The 23,131-nt window shown below is 40.2% G+C and overlaps 1 protein-coding gene across 6 annotated transcripts in view; it reads left to right on the top strand.

Annotated features, from left to right (window-relative positions):
* Positions 1-13,558, top strand: part of ptprsb (protein tyrosine phosphatase receptor type Sb) — a 71,539-nt gene extending 57,981 nt beyond the window's left edge. For all 6 annotated transcript variants that reach the window (XM_076876407.1, XM_076876408.1, XM_076876411.1 and 3 more), the window contains 12 exons: positions 951-1,048; positions 1,320-1,443; positions 1,921-2,096; positions 2,246-2,365; positions 4,259-4,413; positions 4,985-5,270; positions 5,961-6,139; positions 6,511-6,637; positions 6,741-6,866; positions 7,661-7,815; positions 7,979-8,114; positions 10,806-13,558. In XM_076876407.1, coding sequence (XP_076732522.1) covers positions 951-1,048; positions 1,320-1,443; positions 1,921-2,096; positions 2,246-2,365; positions 4,259-4,413; positions 4,985-5,270; positions 5,961-6,139; positions 6,511-6,637; positions 6,741-6,866; positions 7,661-7,815; positions 7,979-8,114; positions 10,806-10,874 — 1,751 coding nt within the window. In that variant the 3' untranslated portion in view covers positions 10,875-13,558. The remainder of the gene's footprint in view (positions 1-950; positions 1,049-1,319; positions 1,444-1,920; positions 2,097-2,245; positions 2,366-4,258; positions 4,414-4,984; positions 5,271-5,960; positions 6,140-6,510; positions 6,638-6,740; positions 6,867-7,660; positions 7,816-7,978; positions 8,115-10,805) is intronic.
* The last annotated feature ends 9,573 nt before the right edge of the window (positions 13,559-23,131 follow it).

Below are 23,131 nucleotides of genomic sequence, written 5' to 3'. Positions count from 1 at the left end.
AAGGTCTAAAGTTTCTTTTTTTCCCCACATGTTCCTGGGAAGCAAAGAATCCCCCTCCCCACACACACACACTCTCACACATACAGAAGAAAGCACTTCAGAGCTTCTTTCATCATGAGAATTTTTCATGCTCGCGTGGCAGCAACCTTGACGCTCCCTCCTCGCCCACTTCTTCTCCCCTGAGATTTGTGCTTTTGAGACGCTGAAATTTGTTTCCAACAAAACCGGCCGATCCTATCTGAGGTCATTCCGGTCCCGACTTGAACGTTTTGTCGTGCTTACCTGCGGGTGCTGCAGTGCCTGCCTTTAGAGAAAAATCAGCGTTGATGTGAGCACGTGTTTGACGGCTGTAGCAGCACAGCGCGTCAAATGCTTTTCATAGTGCATCTGCGTGCATTATAAATCACCCAAACATCGAAAATGCGTTCTGGAATCTGGCATTGTGAAATCTGTTTATTGCACACAGAGTTTGTGTTAGTTTGATTTATTGTTGAAAGTGTTTGCCTTTTGAATGGGGAATAGATTGCTATAGCTTCTCTAAAGAAACGACTGTACGAGGCAGAGGTTGCTTCCTTTGTGTGCATCCGTGCGCGTGTGTGTGTGTGTGTGTGTGTGTGTGCGTGCGTGCGTGCGTGCGTGCGTGCGTGCGTGCACCGCCCTCCTAATTAGTGTTCTGTCTGTGTTTGTTTTCTCTGAGTCGCTGCTCCTCTGATCACAGAGAAAGCAATTTATCAAAGAAAAACAATTTACAAACAAACAAACCTCGCCTCACTTTGTCCGCGCACATGGATCAAAATTGATTTTCTGCCTCAGCGTGTTCCTTAATGATATGTGATGTTGTCTGATTGTATAATTATCGTCGCATCTTTGCATATGAGTGATGTCGAGCGGCGGCAATTTAGGTCGCTGAGCTGAAGTCTGCGTGACCTCTGACCCTCATTGTAACGCAGGAATGATGAGCCATCCTCCCATCCCCATCAGCGAGCTGGCTGAGCACATAGAGCTGCTGAAAGCCAACGACAACCTGAGACTCTCCCAGGAGTACGAGGTGAGAAATACTGTATATTATCATTCCATATAATAAATAGATACCATTCTGTTATTTGGCGATGTTAAGCCTGTTAAGCCTTCATAAAACAAGTGTTACTTAACATTTGTTTACCTGCGTGCAGGCTGCTTGTTCATGATTTATTCAGCAGCGCAATTTATTGCTGTAACTCGTCTACATTACAGAGTGCTCTCTTTCCATTATCCTCAAATGCACCACTAAATATGCCAGCACACGCTATTAATGCACGTATTTTGTTGCTCTCTCGCAGTCAATCGACCCGAGTCAGCAGTTCACCTGGGAACACTCCAATCTGGAAGTTAACAAGCCCAAAAACCGCTACGCCAACGTCATAGCGTACGACCACACCAGAGTCATCCTGTCTCCCATAGATGGTGAGGATTTGCTGGAAATGAATGTCAATTAAAGAAGATTGTGAGAGTTCCTAATGGAGGGGGCGGGGCATGTTTGAGCTGACGGGTGGGTGCATAGCACACAAAGAGTTGGTATGGGGAGAGTGATGCGAGAGCTACATGATAGATGAAATCTGAATTTGCGAACAGTGCTGAGACCAACTGTGTGCAGTGGCATGAGACTGACAAACAGCGTGAGTGCATCCAAGTGCAGCCCGCTCTCCTCCAGAACAAGGAGGAGGGGAATGGTTTTGATCTGGAGCTCATGAATTTACACCGACAGATTCTTGTTTGTTTGCTGTCGTCCACTAGTCATCCAGCAGCCTGTCTGCTGGAAGCCACGGCTGTCAGAAACAAACAGTTCGTTAGGCTGTTGGATGTCATACACGGGGGTTAATTTATTGTGCCACTTGCGCAGATTGCAGTTTAGCAAGAGACTCAGAAGTGTCTCGCTTGCAGGTATCCTGGGGAGCGACTACATCAACGCCAACTACATTGATGGCTACAGGAAGCAGAATGCCTACATCGCGACGCAGGGGCCGCTGCCAGAGACGTTCGGGGACTTTTGGAGGATGGTGTGGGAGCAACGGGCTGCTTCTGTCGTCATGATGACACGCCTGGAGGAGAAGTCACGGGTAAGAAAGCAAGACCTTACCCACTGACCCACATCTGCAATTTCAATTATCCAGAGTCATACTGCATACATGAAACTGAAGAAGAACGTCGCTTTTCTTCTGAGAACTGCAGTACCGATGAGGCTAATGCTTTTCTTCGATCCTCGCAGATCAAGTGCGATCAGTACTGGCCGAGTCGTGGCACGGAGACATACGGGATGATCCAGGCCACGCTGCTGGACACAATGGAGCTGGCCACTTTCTGTGTTCGCACCTTCTCCCTGCATAAGGTACATTATTTCACGCCTCCTGTTCCACCTGTGTGCCCCTCGATTCACTTCTCTGCCCTCACCTCCCTAAGTTTACGGACATATCCACAGAGAACAGCTTTGATCTCTTGAACTTACAATTTGGAAGCAGGAGCAACTGAAGTAATCATGAGCGAGCAGCGCGTGTGAACACAGAGGATAATAGATTAGTCTGGGCTTCGTGGAGTGTTCAAACCAGGCCAGCCTCCCTGTGTCAGGGACTGTGATTTGATCTCTGTTGGAGGCAGAGCAATTTCTTGTGGCACAGGGCTAATCTAGGACCGTCAGACTGGCGCGTCTCTCTCTGGCCTACTTACAAACAGAAACTAGGCCAGCTGTAGTTTCCAAGTAATACTCCACCTCTCGAAATATTTGTTTATGTGTTGTAAAATGTTGCGTTAGATTAACAAATGACGAAGAGAATAATAATAGTAGGCTGAAGTACTTTTATGTACGAATAGCTTCTTTCAGCTGCTCACCTTTTTTACAGCGGATGTCCTTACCCAGCCAGCCCCCTTATGTTAGGCTGGGGACCAACAGTGGGAGCAATAGATGTGTATCCTGCATCATCATAATAATGTTGGTCCAGCATCAGCATTGCAGCTGACAAATCGCATTGTTGTGATGTCATAGCTTTGCAATGTGGAGTCGAAAAAACCCCACTCTCTTAATATAAAACTCTTTTGGATCAAATAGTCGGTATTTCAATAGCTTTCTATACAACATGGTAAACGTATGATTAAACTGAGGTTTGTTGTTAGCCACATTTAGCTTACTAATCTTGGTTTGGTAGTGATAGTTTTTAATAGCATTAGCTAATGTCTTGGCTAATGCTAACTGAATACTCATACAATATTGTTGTGATGATGTAGGAATAACACCAATACTGGGTTATCAGATTGTGTGTACACTAGCAGTCCTCTTTTTGATATTGGGGTTGTGCTTTTCTCTTTCCCCTGTGAGCTAAAGACATTTTGTGATGTTTTGTAGCTATCCATACATAAAAAAGTTAGCAAACATGCTAACTCCTACATATCAAAATAACCCTTTGTTTCTTGTTTTCAGTTCAATTATTTTGAGTAAATTCTTTTCGTCTTAAGACCAGTGGTCAGTTTTGTGTTTTTAAATGCAGATCCCTGTGAACTTTGATTACGCATTAAATAATTTGCATGAATAAAAACATGTATAAATTTACATTAATTTTAGAGGAAATTTCTGGGATCAAGATTTAATCCGTGTTTGTTTTTAAATTACATTCCTACCAAAATAAGAAACTGGTAGGTTTATGAATTTTATTAAGCATCTGATTTCTTTGCTTCATTTGCATTCGGCTTTGTATCTATTGCATCTTATTATAGTCATAATTTAATGTGTGTACACACCTCACTCAGTTTCCACTTTTTCTAACACATCAAATATTCTATCTGTCTTAAAACTGATTATTTGGTATATTTGCTAAAAGTCTGACTAGTCCCGTTATAGCCACTAAGTTAAAAACATTATCTTTCCTATTTGGTTTAAATTCTGTATCCTGTGAGATTTCTCTCAAATAAAATCATTCCACTTTTCTTTCTGCATTGCTCTACAAATCCTCCTCCAGGTTTTAACTGTACTATTGACACACTCATTTTATTCCCAAAGGAAATTATTGAACCATTTCATTCCTAAGCTCAAGATGGTTTTTGGAACACACACTTGCAATAATAGATAATTAATCTTGTCAAAGATGGTTAAATTTAACAACTTCCACCTCTTTTGTTTAATCAACTTTTTTTATAAGAGTCTGTGCTAATGAAGCTTACAAATGTCGCCATACAAGTTGTTTTGGCTTAAGTGACACTAACCTCAGTTTTTCTCACATGTTTCTCACATCAGAGTGGAAGCAGCGAAAGGCGAGAGGTGCGTCAGTTCCAGTTCACAGCCTGGCCCGATCACGGCGTGCCAGAGTATCCCACCCCCTTCCTCAACTTCCTACGCAGAGTCAAAGCCTGCAACCCCCCTGATGCTGGACCTATCATTGCTCACTGCAGGTATGCTCACACCCACATTTAATCTATCTTGGAGATAAATAGGATCAATGCGGCTTTCATCATGACTGTGAAGCTTTATTGAGGGAGCGTTTAACTTGGAAAAATGACTGGGAAAGTGGCTGATTTGCTACGCTAATTTCATCTGAAGGTAACAATATCCGACCCTTGCGGAGCTCACTAAATTTCACAGCTGTTTGATCTGCAAAAAACTGAAGAGATTGAAAATTGCATTTTCACTGGTTGGTTATGCTGGGAACTGTTTCTTGGCTGAGTACAGAAAATTCCTTAACTCTCCAGTGGTCAACAGAAATAGTGTGAGAGGACTTGCTATCATTGCGTAGGATGCAATGTAGCCACTGGAAAAATACAGTTTGTCCTGTTCATTCTTTATATTTTTAGTAGATTATATCATTTCGGCTAATTTTTTATTCCCAGTCTTTGGGCCAAGCATCAGCTATTTTTACATTTGACCTGAACTTCTGAAAAGACCCATAAAAACATTGTAATCTTTAAAGAAATCTTACTGAAGAAAATATCAGTATATAAGACGTCTTTCCTCCTCCTATGTCAGTGCCGGTGTTGGTCGCACTGGCTGTTTCATTGTCATCGACGCCATGCTAGAGCGCATCCGACACGAGCGCACTGTGGACATCTACGGTCACGTGACCCTGATGCGCTCACAGAGGAACTACATGGTGCAAACGGAGGACCAGTACAGCTTCATCCACGAGGCCCTTCTGGAGGCTGTGGCATGCGGAAACACTGAAGTGGCTGCCAGGAGTCTCTACTCCTACATGCAGAAGCTGTCCAAGGTGGAGAGCGGAGAGCATGTGATTGGCATGGAGCTGGAGTTTAAGGTGAGAGTGGAGGCAGTGGAGCTGGAAACCATTTAAATGAAATGGAAGGCAAGCAGATTTGACGTCTGATATTTGTTTGAGATGTAGAAAATATTGGCAACATTGTCTCCAAATTTCAAAAAAGAAGTGCCCATTTGAAATAATTGGTTTGATAGTGTGTCTGTGAGTTGTAAACCTTTAAGCTAGACGTGATCTTTGCCTCACAGGTTGGTTTAGTATAGAAAATATTGTTAGAGGCCCAATGGTGATATAACACCCATATCTTTGTGATAAAAATAAAAAAGATAATTAGAGCCTGTACTATTTTCAATTTATTAAGTAGTTAAGATAACTCTTGGCTTGTTCCAGTTTCTCAGCTATGACTACATGAATTTATGCTGTTGTTTTACTTTTTGGCAGCAAACTGATTATTTTGTGTGTTTGGGCTGTTGTTAAACAGTTATTGGATTAAATAATCAATTAAATAATCAGAAAGATGATTTAAGAGTGATTTGAAAAACATTTACTTGATTCATATACTTAAAGATACAGTGTGGAAAATGTCACCAGCAGATGTCAGTAGAGGGTAGATTTCTTACCCCTCTCAATTCAAGTGCATGATTCTATCCATGATGCCCACAGTAGGAAAAAAATTACTGACTGCGCATTTAAAAGAATATAAACACTTTCCTTCATTTTCTCTCCACCCAGCGCCTGGCTAACACCAAAGCCCACACGTCCAGGTTCGTCACAGCCAACCTGCCTTGCAACAAATTCAAGAACCGACTAGTTAACATCATGCCCTATGAAACCACTCGCGTGTGCCTCCAGCCCATCAGAGGACTGGAGGGGTCCGACTACATCAACGCCAGCTACATAGACGGTTACAGGTATGTTTTCGTCCTGCAAACGCTAATATGACCTGACCTCCTCCCTCCGCTGCGGTCCTCTTATGATGGTTTGATGAGTGAATGGACTGGATAGCTTTTCACCACATTGCTCTCACCTGTCACTTCCTGTCAGATCTGTCATTACTGTGTACATGTTGCCACTATTTGTCTTGCTGCATGGCACTCATTTTGGTCCAGTGAAGACTTTCTGATGATTCAGGCATTCAGAGTCATTGTACACACATGTTGTGACTGTTGCTTTTCTTGCCTGCAGCCTGACCCCCTTTTAAGTCTGATTCTTGACAGATGAAGAAACAAGGAGGGAAAAGGAGGTGACAACATAATGTGTGTTTGTGTGCGTTTGTGTGTAGGCAGCAGAGAGGCTACATTGCCACCCAGGGTCCACTGGCTGAGACTACAGAGGACTTCTGGAGAATGCTGTGGGAACACAACTCCACTATAGTAGTTATGCTCACTAAGCTGAGAGAAATGGGACGGGTATGGACAAAATACACAAAGCTAAATAAACAACAGGTCTTGTAACATTGCAGCCCTCTTGCATATGATTACTGAAGACTTCTTATGTGTTCTGCTCTGACAGGAGAAGTGTCACCAGTACTGGCCCGCTGAGCGCTCAGCAAGGTATCAGTACTTTGTGGTGGACCCCATGGCGGAGTACAACATGCCTCAGTACATCCTCCGAGAGTTCAAAGTTACAGATGCCAGGGTTGGTTCATGCTTTGCTTAAAGTGTCCTCTTGCATGTTGCATTCAGAAAACGGTGTAACATCACACTCTGAGGTTATTCAGGAGTATTTTGTCAGTGCTGTTAGCAGGCAGTGGCGCACAGCATGTACTATCGACCTGTAGTGTGTGCTGGTTAGTGTGTGTTTTCTATGTGAATGTGTGTAACACAGCAGGTTCAAGATATTGACAGACTCCTATGGATCACTCATTCAACCATGCTGTCTCCAGATTACCTTGACATTGTGTGTGTGTGTGTACACACACATTGTGTGACATTGTGTGTGTGTGTGTGTGTGTGTGAATACACACACACACACACACACACACACACACACACACACACACACGTGTCAGTCATACATAAATCCAGTTAAGCCTGTCCTGCCCCGACGCCACATTGACAGATGCTCTATTGATCTCCATTAAAGGGGAGTCAGAAAGGCTGAGCAGAAGAGAAAAGATGTAATTGCCTTCTGAGAGGCTGACAATAGCAGACGCACTGACGTTACAGCTTTAAGTTAACCACAACCACTGATCCAGGATCAGATAACAGTAATCATTAGAAGGAAGAGAGGATATTGCCTGGCAGTCTCACTCCTCAGTCAATACAGCGAGAGGAAGCTTTGTAAATAATCATTTCGAAATAATCACCTTGCATGAAGACCAACTGCACATTCAAGGACAAGCGTCTGAATATGTGAGAAAGACATCAGATAGATGTTCACATCCATATAGTGTGCAGGTTATTGTTTTAACTGATTCTTCGCTCCCCCAGGACGGCCAGTCACGAACAGTGCGTCAGTTCCAGTTCACTGATTGGCCAGAGCAAGGTGTGCCCAAATCTGGGGAGGGCTTCATCGATTTCATTGGCCAAGTGCACAAAACCAAGGAGCAGTTTGGCCAGGATGGACCAATCTGCGTTCACTGCAGGTAAGCACCGGACTTTATATTAGACAACTCGTCATTGGTAATTAAATCACAGTTTAATGTGACTCTCGCCTTTGTAATAACAGTAGTGTGTGTGAGAATCCAGCACACTGTTGATCTGACACACTACATACTCTAGTAAAATTGTTTTCCTTTGTGGCTGCAGTGCCGGCGTGGGGCGGACAGGTGTCTTTATCACTCTGAGCATTGTCTTGGAGCGGATGCGTTACGAAGGGGCGGTAGACATCTTCCAAACTGTCAAAATGCTGCGGACACAGAGACCAGCCATGGTGCAGACTGAGGTAAACACACACTCATTAACTTTTTCTTTTTATTCTTCTTCAGACAAAAGCTTCTTACTAAAACATGATGCAGGCACATGTGAACCGACCGCCTTTCAAACTCTTCCAGGCTTACTCATTAACCAGGGCAGAGACAGTGAAGTAGAGCGCTGCATTAATGAGAATGGTGGTATTTGACATTTAGCTTATCGTTTATTTTAACTATTTGGTGATTAAAGGAAAATCTCTCTATTAAAGTCTTTTTGTAAAGAATAATGTGGATTAAGAAACCATTAGATTCATATTATCACCAAGCGTTTAAAATTCACCCAAAGTATCAGAGATGGAAATGTTAACCACATAAACGAGATCATAATTCCACTGGTTGTGTATGTATTTGCAGTCAGATCTGGGAAAAGAACAGAAATGTCACTAGCATAAGAGTTTAGAATTATATTCATTATCTGCCCAAGAAGCTAAAGTGCTTCGCAGCTTGGCATGCTGAACTGTACTGCATATTTTTAATCCATGCTACAATAACACAGGCAAAGCCTTAATGTCATTTAGGCAGCGCTAGCTATTGATGAGCAGTCCCACCCACATCAATATACATTTGCATTAGCATAAGTAGGACACTGAAAGGAGGAAATAGCCCCCAGAGTGTGAATTTTTCATTGTAAACTGTAACAGCAACACACACAAGCTGGTGGAGCACTTTGTAACAGTGTCATGTTATATTCTGTATACAGAAGCAAGGTATGCACATGGTTTAATTCATAGTTTTATTTGCATAAACATGTGAACGCATATTTGATAAAGTGCTGTGCTTTACACTATGCACTAGTGCACTGTTTTACTATATGTAAAAATTAGAGATGGCACGATACCACTTTTTTATGTCCGATACCGATATCATAAATTTGGATATCTGCCGATATGATATGAATCCGATATAGTGTTTTTAATCAATAAAACTGTTTTTTTTTTTATATCTTGCTGCATTTTGTATAAGTTCATACTCAAGTTTTAAAAAACAAGAGACTGAAGCTATTCTGTTATACCTGTATGCAAAAAATACACTGCAACCAAAATATTTCATAGTTCAGCAAAACTGATCAATCTAATGAACTTAAACCTGCTCCATCCTTCCTATTCTGGTATTTTAAAGAGTAAGCAACCTAACTAACAGGGTTGAAAACTCCCAGCAAAAAAAAAAAGAAAAAGAGAAAGGGAACCCTCCACCCTCCACCTCATGATGCTTAATGATGCATAATCAACTTTAATTTGATGCAGTGTGAAGAAAAATGCACAGAAATCAATTATTTTTCTACAGTATTTAAATAGATTCAACATCTTTCTTCAACAGAATTGCAGACTGCACAGATGGTATCTTCCCAAAGGAAAAAGTACTATAGCTTACTAGGGTATATTAGACTTAATAGTTACTATATACAGTAATGGACTTCTATATATTTCACATCAGATTAAAACTTTGGGTGTAAGATTCAGATAATTATTTATTAAAAGCTAGACATTTTAAATGAGAATAAGAAAGAAAAGTATGTCTTTGTGCCCCCTTTTCCCTGTTCATGCCCCTGGCTAAACTTTGCCAGGGGGGCCCCTGCACAGTTACCAGCCGTCAGCTGCGTAGAAAAGGATCCTGGTGTAGAAAGTAATATTAAATACATTCTAACAACAGATTATCAAGCTTAAACGTGCTGCTGTTGTTCAGCCGCTGGTTTCCTCTTTCTGGCGCAAAGTGGGCAATAAACAAACAAGTGAGAAAAGCCGATCAGCTGATCATTGATCAGTTTCAGGATTGAAGTAGCAACAGGAGAGGGAGGGAGAGAGAGGCAGTCGCTCCATATATCGGTGGTTAAGCTTAACACTGGAATGCTTTACAAACATTCAGAGATGAACTTACACACTTGCTTTACTTCTCTCGGAGATGAGATGAGGCTCCAAATGCTCAACCAGACCGTCGACAGGTCTCGCGCCACAGCCACTCTATCACCTGACGCATACTGCTCCAACGTGCTACGGTTATGAGCCGAGTTACGTTTTGTGAGGTGCTTTTTTGATATTTAATGGATCGGATTACTTTTTTTTATTTCTCTCCGATATCCGATCTAGTAATTTAGGTCAGTATCGGACCGATGCCGATACGTAATATCAGATCGGTTTATCTCTAGTAAAAATCTGACTTTTTCATGTTAATTGTAAGGAATTAATGAAAATATATTTCTAAGTGTGCTCGAGTGCTAAATGCATATTCATAAGTATACAGCATTGTGCAAAGGTCTTGAACCACCTGATTTCTCTATGAGCAACAGTTCTCCTGGCTTTCTGCTGATCTTTTAAAGATTTTCTTTGGACATTTGCTGCTTTTTCACTCATTTTCAGGCCAGTCTTTTTACCTGAACTGAGCAGTGTTTTTCATTTGTTCCTAAGCCACTCAACACTGACCTATGAATCATTTGAGAAACATGAATGAAAAAAAGCATATACCTCAAGGGAGAAGCCACTGTTGTGTCTATACATAACAGAAACCTTAGCTAAGAGCCAGTTTTAAAGTATCTGTAAGCACTTTGTTACTAGCAGCTTGTTGTAAAGCCACAGGCTTGGTTTGGAACTGCATTTCTTCCAAATATATGACACTCTGTTTATGGGAAATATATTTTTCCCTTATTTGTACTTGTGTTTTTCACACAGGACGAGTACCAGTTCTGCTACCAGGCTGCTCTCGAGTACCTGGGTAGCTTTGACCACTATGCAACGTAAGAGAACAGACAACCATCCATCCATCTTTCTGCTTTGAGGTCCACAAACAAAACCAACCGAGTGAGCCAACAGAAAGACGGCGTGAGATAAACGTGAACATTGAACCTTTTCCGGGAGCGAGATTCAAATTCTGCACCAACGAGGACAAAAAGCAACAAAAACAGCAACAAGAAAATCTCTGTCTAACAGCGTCTCAGCAGGAGTTTCCCTGAGGAGCTGCTGGGTGTGGAGACTATCCATGTGTAATCCATATACTTACCTCAGTGTTCCAGTGTGAAGGACGTATAATACATGTGTGTTGTGGTCAGCTATCTCCAATATGAACCAGTGAAATACAAATGGCTTCTGAACAGGAATTATGATACTCTATGTGTATAAAACAAACAAACAAACAAAAAAAGATTTTAAAAAAACTAAACAAAAAAAACACAAGAGCCTGGATATTTGCTGCACCCTAAATGGGCTTTTTATCCTCAACTTTGTATCTATTGGTTTGATGTACTAAAGGGGTTACAAAGTGCAAAGGTGAACGTTTCTATGTGTCTGTGAGTCTATTTCTAAGGTGTCTACTGCTACCATCAGTAGTCCTGCCTGTAGTTTGACTAGGTCGTGGCTCAGCAGAAGCCTTCAGTATGGACTCACCACCCCGAGGACTGTTGGAGAAGCATGTGGATGATCATTTACCTGATGCACAGTGCCAAGAGAAACCATGCAGCGTGAACATAAACTGTGGCCTAAAAGGAGAGGTGACTCCTTCTTTCATCCAGCATAACATAATCAGACTAGAGACCGCTCCTTAAAAAAAAACACAACACAATAACAAGGATGAGTTGGCAGCCCCAAACAGCTGACCTCGAAACAGCGATTAAAACCTACTGCTTTCTTCACTCAACAAAGCTTGCTCGCTATTTGCTGTAGTCCTTGTTCATCTTCCAGCTCGGCTCCTCTTGATGTCAGTCCTATCGGTTCAGTTCAGCAGTGGCTTACTGAAGAGAGGCTTAATGAAAGAAAGAACTGAGCTCCAGTCAGTGTCTTTCTCTCTCTTGAGTTCAGAGAGCCATCTTTCTGTAGATTTTTCTGTTTTCACTGTATGTCTTTGCCTTACGTTGACTTTATTTTTTTTTCTTGCGTCCTTCACATGCTGCTTCATGCTCGCGCAAACCGTGTTAAAGCTTTTATTGCCGTGCATTGTCTTCACTCGAGGATGAAAATTTTTTGTTTGGTTGGTTTTGTCCCGATCATCTTCCTCCACTGAAGTTCTCCTACTTGAATTTTGCCGCTTCTGCAGTTGAACCCTTGTGTTAATTGCTTTTCCTTGCTAAGGCTACCGTCAGTGAACGATTACAGGAAAAAATTCAAATTACATTCAAAGCTAGTAGTGAACCGCTCACTTTCAACAGTCCTCTGCCTCTATCCCATCCTCCTGTTAACCCTATTAAAAGTTTCTCTTTTCCTTAAACCCTTGTTGTACAGAACATGCTCAGCTTTACCGACTGATAGATCCCCGCCCTCCCCTTCCAATTAAGTATGACTGCACAACTCCTCGATATGGTTGTTTATCTTTTTCTGAATTTGAAATGTAGTCATGATTGGTCCCACGTGGTGATTAAACAGCACAGCGATGTTCCAATATAGCAGACATCTCGACCGAAATCACCGATTGTGTACATACAGTCTATCATTGGAGTCCTATACAGTACAGTTGCATAACGTCTGAGCACAAAATATAACGTGGGATTGGATGTGATGTAGTACTTATTGTCGCGAAAAAAGAAAAAAAAAAGAAAAAAGCCTTATTGTTATTGTTCACTTCGTCATATTTATTTCGTATGATTTTTTTTAAAGGATATTTATTATGACTGTTTTGTTATTTTTTAAGTTTGTTTTTATTTATTTGGGATTTCTAGCAGTTCTATCCAATAAGACGATGTTTATTTGCTTCTTTGGCGAGCCATTGTTAAAGTATGATATTGTCACTTTTTTAATTTTGTCTTTAACCGTCCATTTTGGTGCTTTTTTTTTCTCCTTTTTTTTAAAAGAAAATTGCTTTATTGTTATAACGTATGCCCTCAGTGTAGGGTGCTATTTGATACTGATTACTGATGTCCAACTAGTCAGCTAGAGATGTACGTACAATAGAGGCAGGACTAGCTTCAGTTTACAGAGATGCCCTTTCGATGCTCTCCCTCGTTCAACCTCCATAGCTGGAGGTACGTTTCACCCCACCGTGATAGGTGTAAGGGCATCAGAGAAATTAGATATATAGAGCAGACTACAGGGCAGATCGGTGAAGACCTCCTGGCAAGCTGTTGGTGTTTAGTTTGCTTGAAAGCACATGGTAGCAAGTGTATTTTTGACAGAGAATGGATAAGAATTGCCTAGCTACACACTTTACACACCCTGAAAAGTTATTGTTTGAACCTGAAATTATTCTCATATGAACTCTATGTGTGGTCCATAAGTCTTGACAATGTTTGACATATATGAAATATGTTATTCCTTCGATTTCTAATGATTATTGTGTCAAGAGAAATATAAAAGGCACACGCGAAACATTATATGAAATGTGTTGAGGGAAAAGCTCTGGTGATGCCATACCCCTCACTTATGTACCTGTTCTTTCCTTTCGAACCATAGATGTAGATATTGTATCTCGACTTTGTATTAAAAGCAGGATGATTGGATATACAGCACAATGAGCTGCTTGATTCTTGTGGGGGGGGGGGGGGTAGCTCTTTGGTGTGATTCACTCTTCGATCACTAGATGGGGCCAAAGTAGCTGCACCTACTCTTCAGTAGTGCGCACACAAACAGAATCTGTTTGGATTCGGTTTAGCCTCCTTTTTCCACTCAAAATGTACAAAATTCTTTAGCTTCAGCTTTTACTAAAATCTTGAAAAATTGCAGGTGAGTTCTTGGTCTTGCAGGTACTTCTTGTGCTAATCAAGCAAAAAGCCCTGCCTGAATGTAAAAAGTGCAGATGGTTGACTGAAAATGTTGCCCTATCCAAACTGAGAGAAAGAGACGACCATTTACACTGATTGGTCACTTCATTAGTTCCACCTTCCTTGTGGTTGTTTAAACGATGATCAGTTGGTACAAAGGGCTCAAGTACTGTTGCCTTCCTATCAGCTCCAAACAATGTACTGATTCTTCTCTGACTTCTGACATCAACAAGGGATTTTGGCTCAGAGAACTGGAGCTCCCTTACTCGGTACTCTTGGTGTTTTTGTGGGAAAATCCCAGCAGATCAACAGTTGTTCTGCACTGGTGCCAGACAGACTGGTCCGCCACTTAAAATCAGCTCACTTCCCCATTCTGTTGCTCAGTCTGAGCTTCATGATCCCGTATGCACACCGAAATGCATCAAATTGCTGCCATGTGATTGGCTGATTAGATGTTTGTGTTAAAGAGCAGGTAAACCCAATAAAGTGGCCGGTGAACGTGTATGCACTTTCTAGTCTTACTAACCACTCAGAGGGTTTTCAGCAAAACAAAGAATATTCATGCATTCAGATACATATTCATGTAGCTCTTTATCTTACCTATAATAATGAATGCATGAGGCACAATTTGACGTTGACCAATATTCTTAATTTTAGTCTACCTACCTCGTTCCTGAGCCTCGGCCACCTCTACATCTTCAGTATCGAGGTTTATTAATGAGTTTTTTCAAAGGATTAACTCTAAATATTAACAATAATTTTTTTTTAAACTTTGACTTTTGACTATTTAAGCTCAGCGACAAGTTTAAAATGTTATAATCCCAAGTTCACGTATCCATAAGGCTTTGACTCTATACAGTTCTAATACATTATATCTAATATATCATCTCTATAGCACAGTAGTGACGATGTTCATTATAAAAATCTATAACTGTTGTCACATCACAGGTTCCTTACTTGATAAAATTAAGTAGGCAAGTAAATTTTATTCCTATAGCACATGTAAAACCAAAGTGCCTTATACTAACATAACAAAGAATATTCAGGTTCGTGAAAAATGTATGCCACACACATTCACAATGTTTACATGGAATAACTTAACAACAACCAATCGTCCAATCACCATTCCAGAAATCAGCAGTTTCTAAAAGTTTGACAGAAATGTTTGTTTTTCCAGAGTTTCAGTGTAACGACTGCAAAGGCACAAGCCCCGACCTCAGGATGATCAGGAGTGTTTGAGAATCAGATCTTAATGATTTTAAACAATACATGGATGCCACAAATCTGTCACGTGCAGTAACAAGACCATTTAAACACAAACAATTAAATTGTTAAAAATAGAGATTTTGATGTGTCTGTTGGGAATTTAAACCAGCCTAATAATGAACAGAACTCCATTTCAGGTATTTTAAATGGAATTTTATTCAGTTAAAATTAAACTTTTAACATAAAAATTATATTTAAGATACCTCCACTTCTTCTAAATAGTCAAAAGTAAAAAAATTTCACATTACAAAAATGTCTTTCATCCCTCACCCCATCCATTTAAAGCCACCCGTCAAAAATATGGATTGAACAAACCAGAATTTATGGCAGATAGTGACGGAAACCAGGACTGGACAGACTACTTTCCTTTCATCAGGAATGTTGCTCCTCGGATTAGTGATAGGGTCTGTTTTCAAAGCACATGCCATGCACAAAGAGATTATCAACTGCTGTTCACTAATGCTCACGAACTTGCCTGTCCTAGGCAGAGCTCTACACGTGTCTGACGTCTGGACTAAATCTGAAAAATCTGCCTGCCATCCTCATTGTTCCTGACTGTTATCGGTCTGATATGAACATCTGCTGCATCTTACACTGTTTCTTATCAGACGGGGCCAAATGTTAACTTACTATTTCTTTGAAATCTCTCTAAAAGCCAACCCCTCACTGCTGTTAAATGTTGCACAGAGGAACAGAAAGGGAAAGTCAAGAAATGCATTGTTCTGTCCATGAAAGGCACGTTTACAAGCGCTTTCATGACTCCATGCTGGTGCACGTCCTTAATGAGATGTGTTAAAACACGTCAGGTATGTTACAAAATCAACATTATTTGCCTGTACACGGTTTTGTGCCCCAGTTGGTTCCACACCTACAGACAAGTCACAGCAGTCAGTGTGAAGCACCCGTGATGGTGTCAGCGTTAGGGCTGAAAAATTCCTATTATGTGAATTATTTAAACACATATGCTTGAATTTAATTTCACTCTGATTGACATTAATTGTACATAGCGTTTTTCTGTCGGTACATTTTAAAAACTCATAAACTGTACAGGTTAAAAAAAAACACTCAGTTAAATTAAAACTTTTATGTTTACACAATTTCTTTGATTACCTTTCTTTTTATAGCAGTTATCACTAAGGAAAATCTGATCATCAAAAAAACAAACTGGCTGCTCAGTGGAGGAGGAAGGAAAAGAAAACCAAAGAAAGATCCTTAACCTGAGTTGATTTTATACTTCATAACAGAAACAGTCTTCTACCGCAAGAACTTCTTCACTGCTTCCATAATACGCAGTATTACTCTGCATGTACATGCAGTACATAAGTGGGCGAAATAAATACTAAAGTGTGTTGCATATTACTAGAAAATGCAACTGTATAAACTTTATTTTCATTCTTGAACTTGTATACAAAAACAAAGAGATTTCCTAAGATCCTCTGTCAGAGCAGACACTTTTGTTTCAGTTCTCAGAGGTTGTGGCTCTGTTTCATTACAACATCTCATTAAGAAAACATTGCTTCATTATTTACACCTGTGCTTTCCCCCTCTCGCATATCAAAATATGCCGCGATGCAGAAGAGCACAGTTGTTTTGACAATCTAATATTTCATTAATTTGCAAGGTGGTCTGCAGATGGCACCGGGGTGCAGAGGTTAGTGCGATTTCCCAACAGCAGCTGAAGCCTCCTGCTTGGCTCCTCTCTGTGTGAGTTCTCTTTGTGTCTGCACCACTTTTGTCCCATATTCCAGAGACATGCTGCTTTAATTTGGTATTTTAAATTGGCTTTAGGTGTGTGTGGTATTAGCCCTGTGAGATGGACTTAAAAATTCTAAAAAATGGTCAAACTGATTCGACTTGTTCACTCGAGTCAAAGTAAAGAAGTACTGAAAGTATACAAGAAAAAGTAGATCTTTATTTATTTGCCAAGCCATCTGAACCTCATGTCACATTAATATTAATGCAACTTAGATCCGATTCTAATGAATGCACCCAGCTTGAACATCTGTTGCGTAGAACACAAGCAGAGAAACTTAAAAAAGGAACTATTTTTGCTGTTGCCTGCATTGTAGATGGGTGACCTTCCCTTCAAAGCTAAAATAGAAAAATGAATAGACCCAGAGGTTAAAGTGGGGTTTGGCAGGTGGAGAAAAACAGTTAGAAACAGCTACAGTAATTTCCAATGTGAACAAAGCCGATTTTTTTTTATGATATTTTATTATGGTGATCTATTGTACGTGTAATCATGCATGGAAATTAGCTATCAGCTAACTCTGGTACAATGCATCAAATGGCAATACTGACAGCCCCTTTTTGAATAACATTCATTTAAAAAAGAAAGAAAGATGTTGCATGAGCTAACACGGCTGATTTTTAGCCTCCAGACAGTATAAAGCTAATATACAGGTGGAATTCAGTGAGTGAATCTAAACGTAACCTAACTCTGACCATGAACACCACAGACACTCTGCACAAGTCTCACACAATGCATAAGTGTAAACTTTGCCACAATACCTCCGCCTGTGTTAAACTGCCTGGAAATTTCATGCAGTCTTTAAAAAATAATACGTTAGTATACTTCAATTTGTTTTGCAGGATGTTTCACTGTATAAACAACCTAACTTCAGCAACAAATCTTGTGTAGCTTCGATATCCGTACAAAAAAAACAAAAAAAACAACTGAAATTACTGGTTTATCAAATCTAAATGAGTAGTGCTTACGTTTAAAAAATAATCTCGTATCTTCCTCTTTTGTCTTTCTGATATCTTTCTGTATCTTGGAGTGATTTTATCTCACATTCTTTTCTCTGTCTGGGAACTACAGGAGCGAAACCTTTACTTTTAACTTCACCTTTGTACACAAACAGGTCGCGTGTTTGCCCACATTTGCTGAGCTATTAGAAAAATTACCTGCAACCTGGCTTCTTTTACATACATATATATAATTTGTTCGCATTTATTTATTTATTGTGGAAAAACGAACCCGACATTTCTGATAAAATGTAGGGAGTAAAAGTACACAGTGGCGTGTCTAGAAAATTTTTGTTGGGGGGGCCAGGTAGGGGCACAGATTTGGAGAAGGGTGGCAGATTTAATTGGCAGATAATGTTAAAAACAATTCTACCAACCGTTAACCATAATTCAATAACCCTGTAAACCTAATAACCGAATGAACTTTTAACTCTTATTAGTGGAGATTTTAACCACTACGGTGCAAAGTTTTTAGATACTGCGTTGATAAAGTACAAGAGATACAATCAGTCAGTGTTTATTCAGCATTCAAGGACATCAATATTTGCATAGTATTTTTACTGACATGTAGTGCACATATGTTTTGGGCAAAAACATTTTTGAATATTAAAATACGAACATTTGTAACAAACAATTGGCAAATTAGCCAATGCCAATGCAAAACCAATGCCTGTTAAAAAAAAGAAGATAATCTTCTCACAAACTGGTGTCTGATGTTGAAACAGGAAAAAAGTGGGGAAACAAATGAAAAGACTAACATTTGAATAAAACCTGAAAGCAAGTAAATACTTTCTATGCTGCCTTATGGTAAACTTTGGTAATATTGATAAAGAACAACACTGGCTGATGATGAAATACATTCAGCTGGCATGGTGACACTGCCAGTATTAACCTGCAGGGCTGGACTGGGACAAAAAAATTGGGCATTTTTACTACAGACCGACCCACCAGGTATTAAAGCCATAAAGACTTTGAATGAAAACAAATGCTGTTGTGACAGTGATGTACAGTCTTGTTGGTATATGTATGATTTCTATACATTTTACGTCAGATAAAAACTTTGGTTGTAAGATTTAGATAATTATTTAATAAAAACTAGACATTTTAAATGAGAATAAGAAAGAAAAGTATTTCTTTGTGCCCACCTTTCCCTGTTAATGCCCTACCTGGCCCCCTGGCAAAACTTTGCTAGACCCGCCCCTGCACAGTTACCAGCTGTCAGCTACATAAAAAAGGATCCTGGTGTTATTTATCTCTCAGAAACAGTTGATAACTTCAACTCATTCATGTCACCTAAAAGGTAAACCTGTTTCTCCATCACCTGTTCAGCTCTGATGATTCAGTAAGGACATCTCCTGGTTTCATCTTCATGTTTCCCTCTCACCACATATCTAAACAGACATCATGACCAGCAGCTTTACAGCTGTGGCTCCAGCAAACATCAGCTGATACTAGAAATTAATATTAAATACATTCTAACAACAGCTGATCAAGCTTAAACGTGCTGCTGTTGTTTAGCGCAATATCTGCTGGTTTCCTCTTTCTGGCGCAAAGTGGGCGATAAACAAACAAGAGAGAAAAGCCGATCAGCTGATCATTGATCAGTTTCATGATTGAAGTAGCAACAGGAGAGGGAGGGGAGAGAATGAGAGGAGAAGAGGCAGCTGTGCAGCATAAAGACAGAATAAATCCAGTTTTGTGTCTTTTTTCCATTCTAGCTAAAGTCCGGGACAAACTGCGTCTCTTCTCAGCTCAATACGAAACGCGTAATATTTTCTCTGAATGAGGGACCATTCCATTTTTTTAAGGAGCCGTTGGCAACTCTACTAACCTTATGAATAAAATAAAGTTCACTATCAGTAACATCATAGCACCCACCCAGCTGTATAAAAACTCCGTCAAACTGGCTAGAACGCAGTATGAGTTATTGCAACTGACAGTAAAAAGTCAGCAACATGAAAATAAACTCCACCTAAACTTGGTTTATATCTGACCCAGATAGACTGCAGGTCATAACTTCTTACCTGAAGTTCAGTTCACCTGACACTCGGACTGGCGGCTGCTTCGGGTCTCTCCTCCTGCCTCCCCTTCCCTCATCCACCTGTTGCCTCTGTGGAAGCCCCGTCATAGCCACCACCAAACAACGGAGTTATTTCTACACATCGACCTGCATCTGGCCAATCCACCACCTCTCATTGTTCATGCCATTAAAAATAAATAAATAAATAAGTCACTGGGGATATGCCCGGTATGCCCGATGGCCAGTCCAGCTATGTTAACCTGCAACCAAATCTGCAGCTCCATACAGCAATGTTACGACTTAGATTATATCTTATAACTCATAACTCTTATGTTAGCTGCCCTCTGTAGCATACTGTCTGAAATATTCCACAGCTGCAATAATTCTTTAAGTGTTATTTTTTTCCTTGGTATTCTAATTTCACCGAAGTTTACTAAACTCAACAAACTTGATATTACTTACCGGGACATTTATTCTGTCCTCATTTTCTTTCACCGAAAAATTGTTTCCTGCGGTGCTGTCTTTCGCGCTTGGCTCTCCTACCTTTGCTAACGTGATGCGCATAGCGCAGAAGCGATGCTGCATTCACTTACACTCGGATATCTGAGCGTCACCGTGAAAACATAATCGGACATTTGATATTTGATTGAATTTTATTGTTTTGCCTTTGGGGTGGCACCTGGGGTGGCCAGTCTGGTTTGGGGGGTGGCCTGTGCCCCCCCAGGCCACCCCGCTGGACACGCCATTGGGACCATTCCATTTGTTTAAGGAGCTGTTGGCAACTCTACTAACTAACCTTATGAATAAAATAAAGTTCACTATCAGTAACATCATAGCAACCGAACAGCTGTATAAACTCGTCATGCTAGCTCACGCAGTATGAGGTATTGTAACTGACTGTAAAAAGTCAGCACAACGAAAATAAACTCCACCTAAACTTGGTTTATATTTGACCCAGATAGACTGCAGGTCATAACTTCTTACCTGAAGTTCAGTTCACCTGACACTCGGACTGGTGGCTGCCTCGGGTCTCTCCTCCTGCCTCACCTTCCCTCATCCACCTGTTGCCTCTGTGGAAGCTCCGCCATAGCCACCACCAAACAACTGAGTTATTTTTACACATCGGCCAGCATCTGGCCAATCCACCACCTCTCATTGTTCATGCCGTTACAAAAAAAAAAAAAATAAGTCATCAGCCCACCATGCAAACGTCCGATGGCCAGTCCAGCTATGTTAACTAGTTAATCTTTCGCCGAAAAAATGTTTTCTGCGGTGCCGTCTTTCGTGCTTGGCTCTCCTACCTTTGCTAACATGATGCGCATAGTGCAGAAGCCGATGCTACATTCACTTACACTCGGATATCTGAGCTTCACTGTGAAACCATAATCGTACATTTGATATTTCATTAAATTTTATTGTTTTATCTTCGGGGTGGCACCTGGGGTGGCCAGTCTGGTTGGGGGGGTGGCCTGTGCCATTGAAAGTACAAATTTATTATAAAATAAAACTCAAATAAATGCTAATTTCAAGAAAATTCAACTTAAATACAATATGTCTGCCTCTGGCCCCAGGACCCCCTGCACCCTAACTTGGATATGCTATTAAGAAAATTAATGGAGACGTGTAATGTCACCTGTTACGGTGGTAGAAAGGGACTTTATTTACAACTGTATAAAATGACTTTTATCAAAAAATTATTTGTCATCCTATTAGATAATGTGCAGTGAAATCAACTGTGCCATTGGAAGAACAGTGTGCAGTAACTAATGAACTAAACACAACGATATAAATTAAACACACAGCAAATGAATCATGTACATCAGGAAAAAGGCGCTAGCTTCAGCTTTTGCAGTCTTTAAATCACCTTCAGCAACAACATTCATAAATCACCCACAGTCCTGTGCTGTAAATTACTAATTAAAGTGTTGAGCTTTTTCTTTTAGACTCTTAAGGAAAAGTTAGCAAGCATCAGCAATTCTACTTTTTCATTACTTCAAGACCAAATGATTTGGTAACACTTTATAATCATGTCTTCCATTTAACTACCTGGTATAAGTCCCTGGTAATTATATGTGCCTTATATTTAAAAGGTGGGTACACTGGAACAAGTCATATTTTTACAAGAAACAAGGAAATAATTATGCAGTAAGTAAATTTAAGTTGTGCATAACTAATTTTAAGTTGTATCTAAACTGGGTATTTTACAGGAAAGGAGACACTAATTATACAAAGTAATATAGTCATTTTGAGCACTGTGTAATTTTGTGGAAAATCAAACAGTATTTCTTCATGTTACATATAGTACACTGTGCTTTTTGGGCCTTTTTGGATCATATTATGGATTTTCCTTAACTTTGCCTAAGCTGCAGGTATGTTATAGGAAAGGAGACATGACTTTCTGAAGATTATGTTTGAATCGAGTTTGAGAAAGAAAAACAAAAAAGTAAGGCCAATAACATTTTAATGTAGATAGGCCTGGAAATTTTTTGCGGTATTTATACGATGGGTGGATCGACTGGATCGACTAAAAATCTTCAAATCTCTTTTCTGAAAATCGTCTGAATGCAATAATTTAAAAAGAAAGTTACCTAGGATTTTCACATTTTTCAAAATTCTCTTACCAAAAATCTTGGACAAGTTTTGGACACCTTGCACACCTTGGCCTTAAGGTTAAAGGGCAGGTTTTCAGAAAATCTTGTGAATGCAATAACTGGAGAACGTGGCGGTGTAAGATTTTCAAATTGATACCATAGGCGTATCTACTAAAATCTCAGACAAGTTTGAATCTCAGTGTCCTAAAGTTCAGAAGTCCATTTTTTGGGAAAATCCTGTAAATGTAATAACACAAAAAGTAAGCATCGTAGGATTTCAAAAGTGGTAGCACTGGCGGTTGGCAGTATCTTTTTTAAGCTACTGTCTGTACAGTGATGCAATATTTACATAAAAATATGTCATGTCACGCTATCCTCTGCTGTGTGTCCGTCATTCTTTCCATGTGATATTAATCTATGCAGGCTGAAGGTTTTGCATGACAGACAACAATGTTACTGTCATATCTAAATCTCATGACGGTTGTCTCTGCATACCTTCTCATTGTGTGTGCTGATGCGTGTGGGTCTAGAAGGTGTGTCTCTAAGTCAAAGGGTGAACATAGACAGTGCCGCCCATAGAAAGATCTTCCTATGAGGAGCAAACTCTGCATCAGTGTAGATTTTCCTCCTTCCTTCACTGATTGGTTTTGTTATGCAAAGCTCCACCTCTCACAGCTAATTGGTTAA

Source organism: Maylandia zebra, linkage group LG18, assembly GCF_041146795.1.
Source record: "Maylandia zebra isolate NMK-2024a linkage group LG18, Mzebra_GT3a, whole genome shotgun sequence".
In the NCBI taxonomy this organism is placed as follows: Eukaryota; Metazoa; Chordata; class Actinopteri; order Cichliformes; family Cichlidae; genus Maylandia; species Maylandia zebra.
Note: the sequence above shows the minus strand (reverse complement) of the source record. Positions and strands in the feature narration are given on the sequence as shown.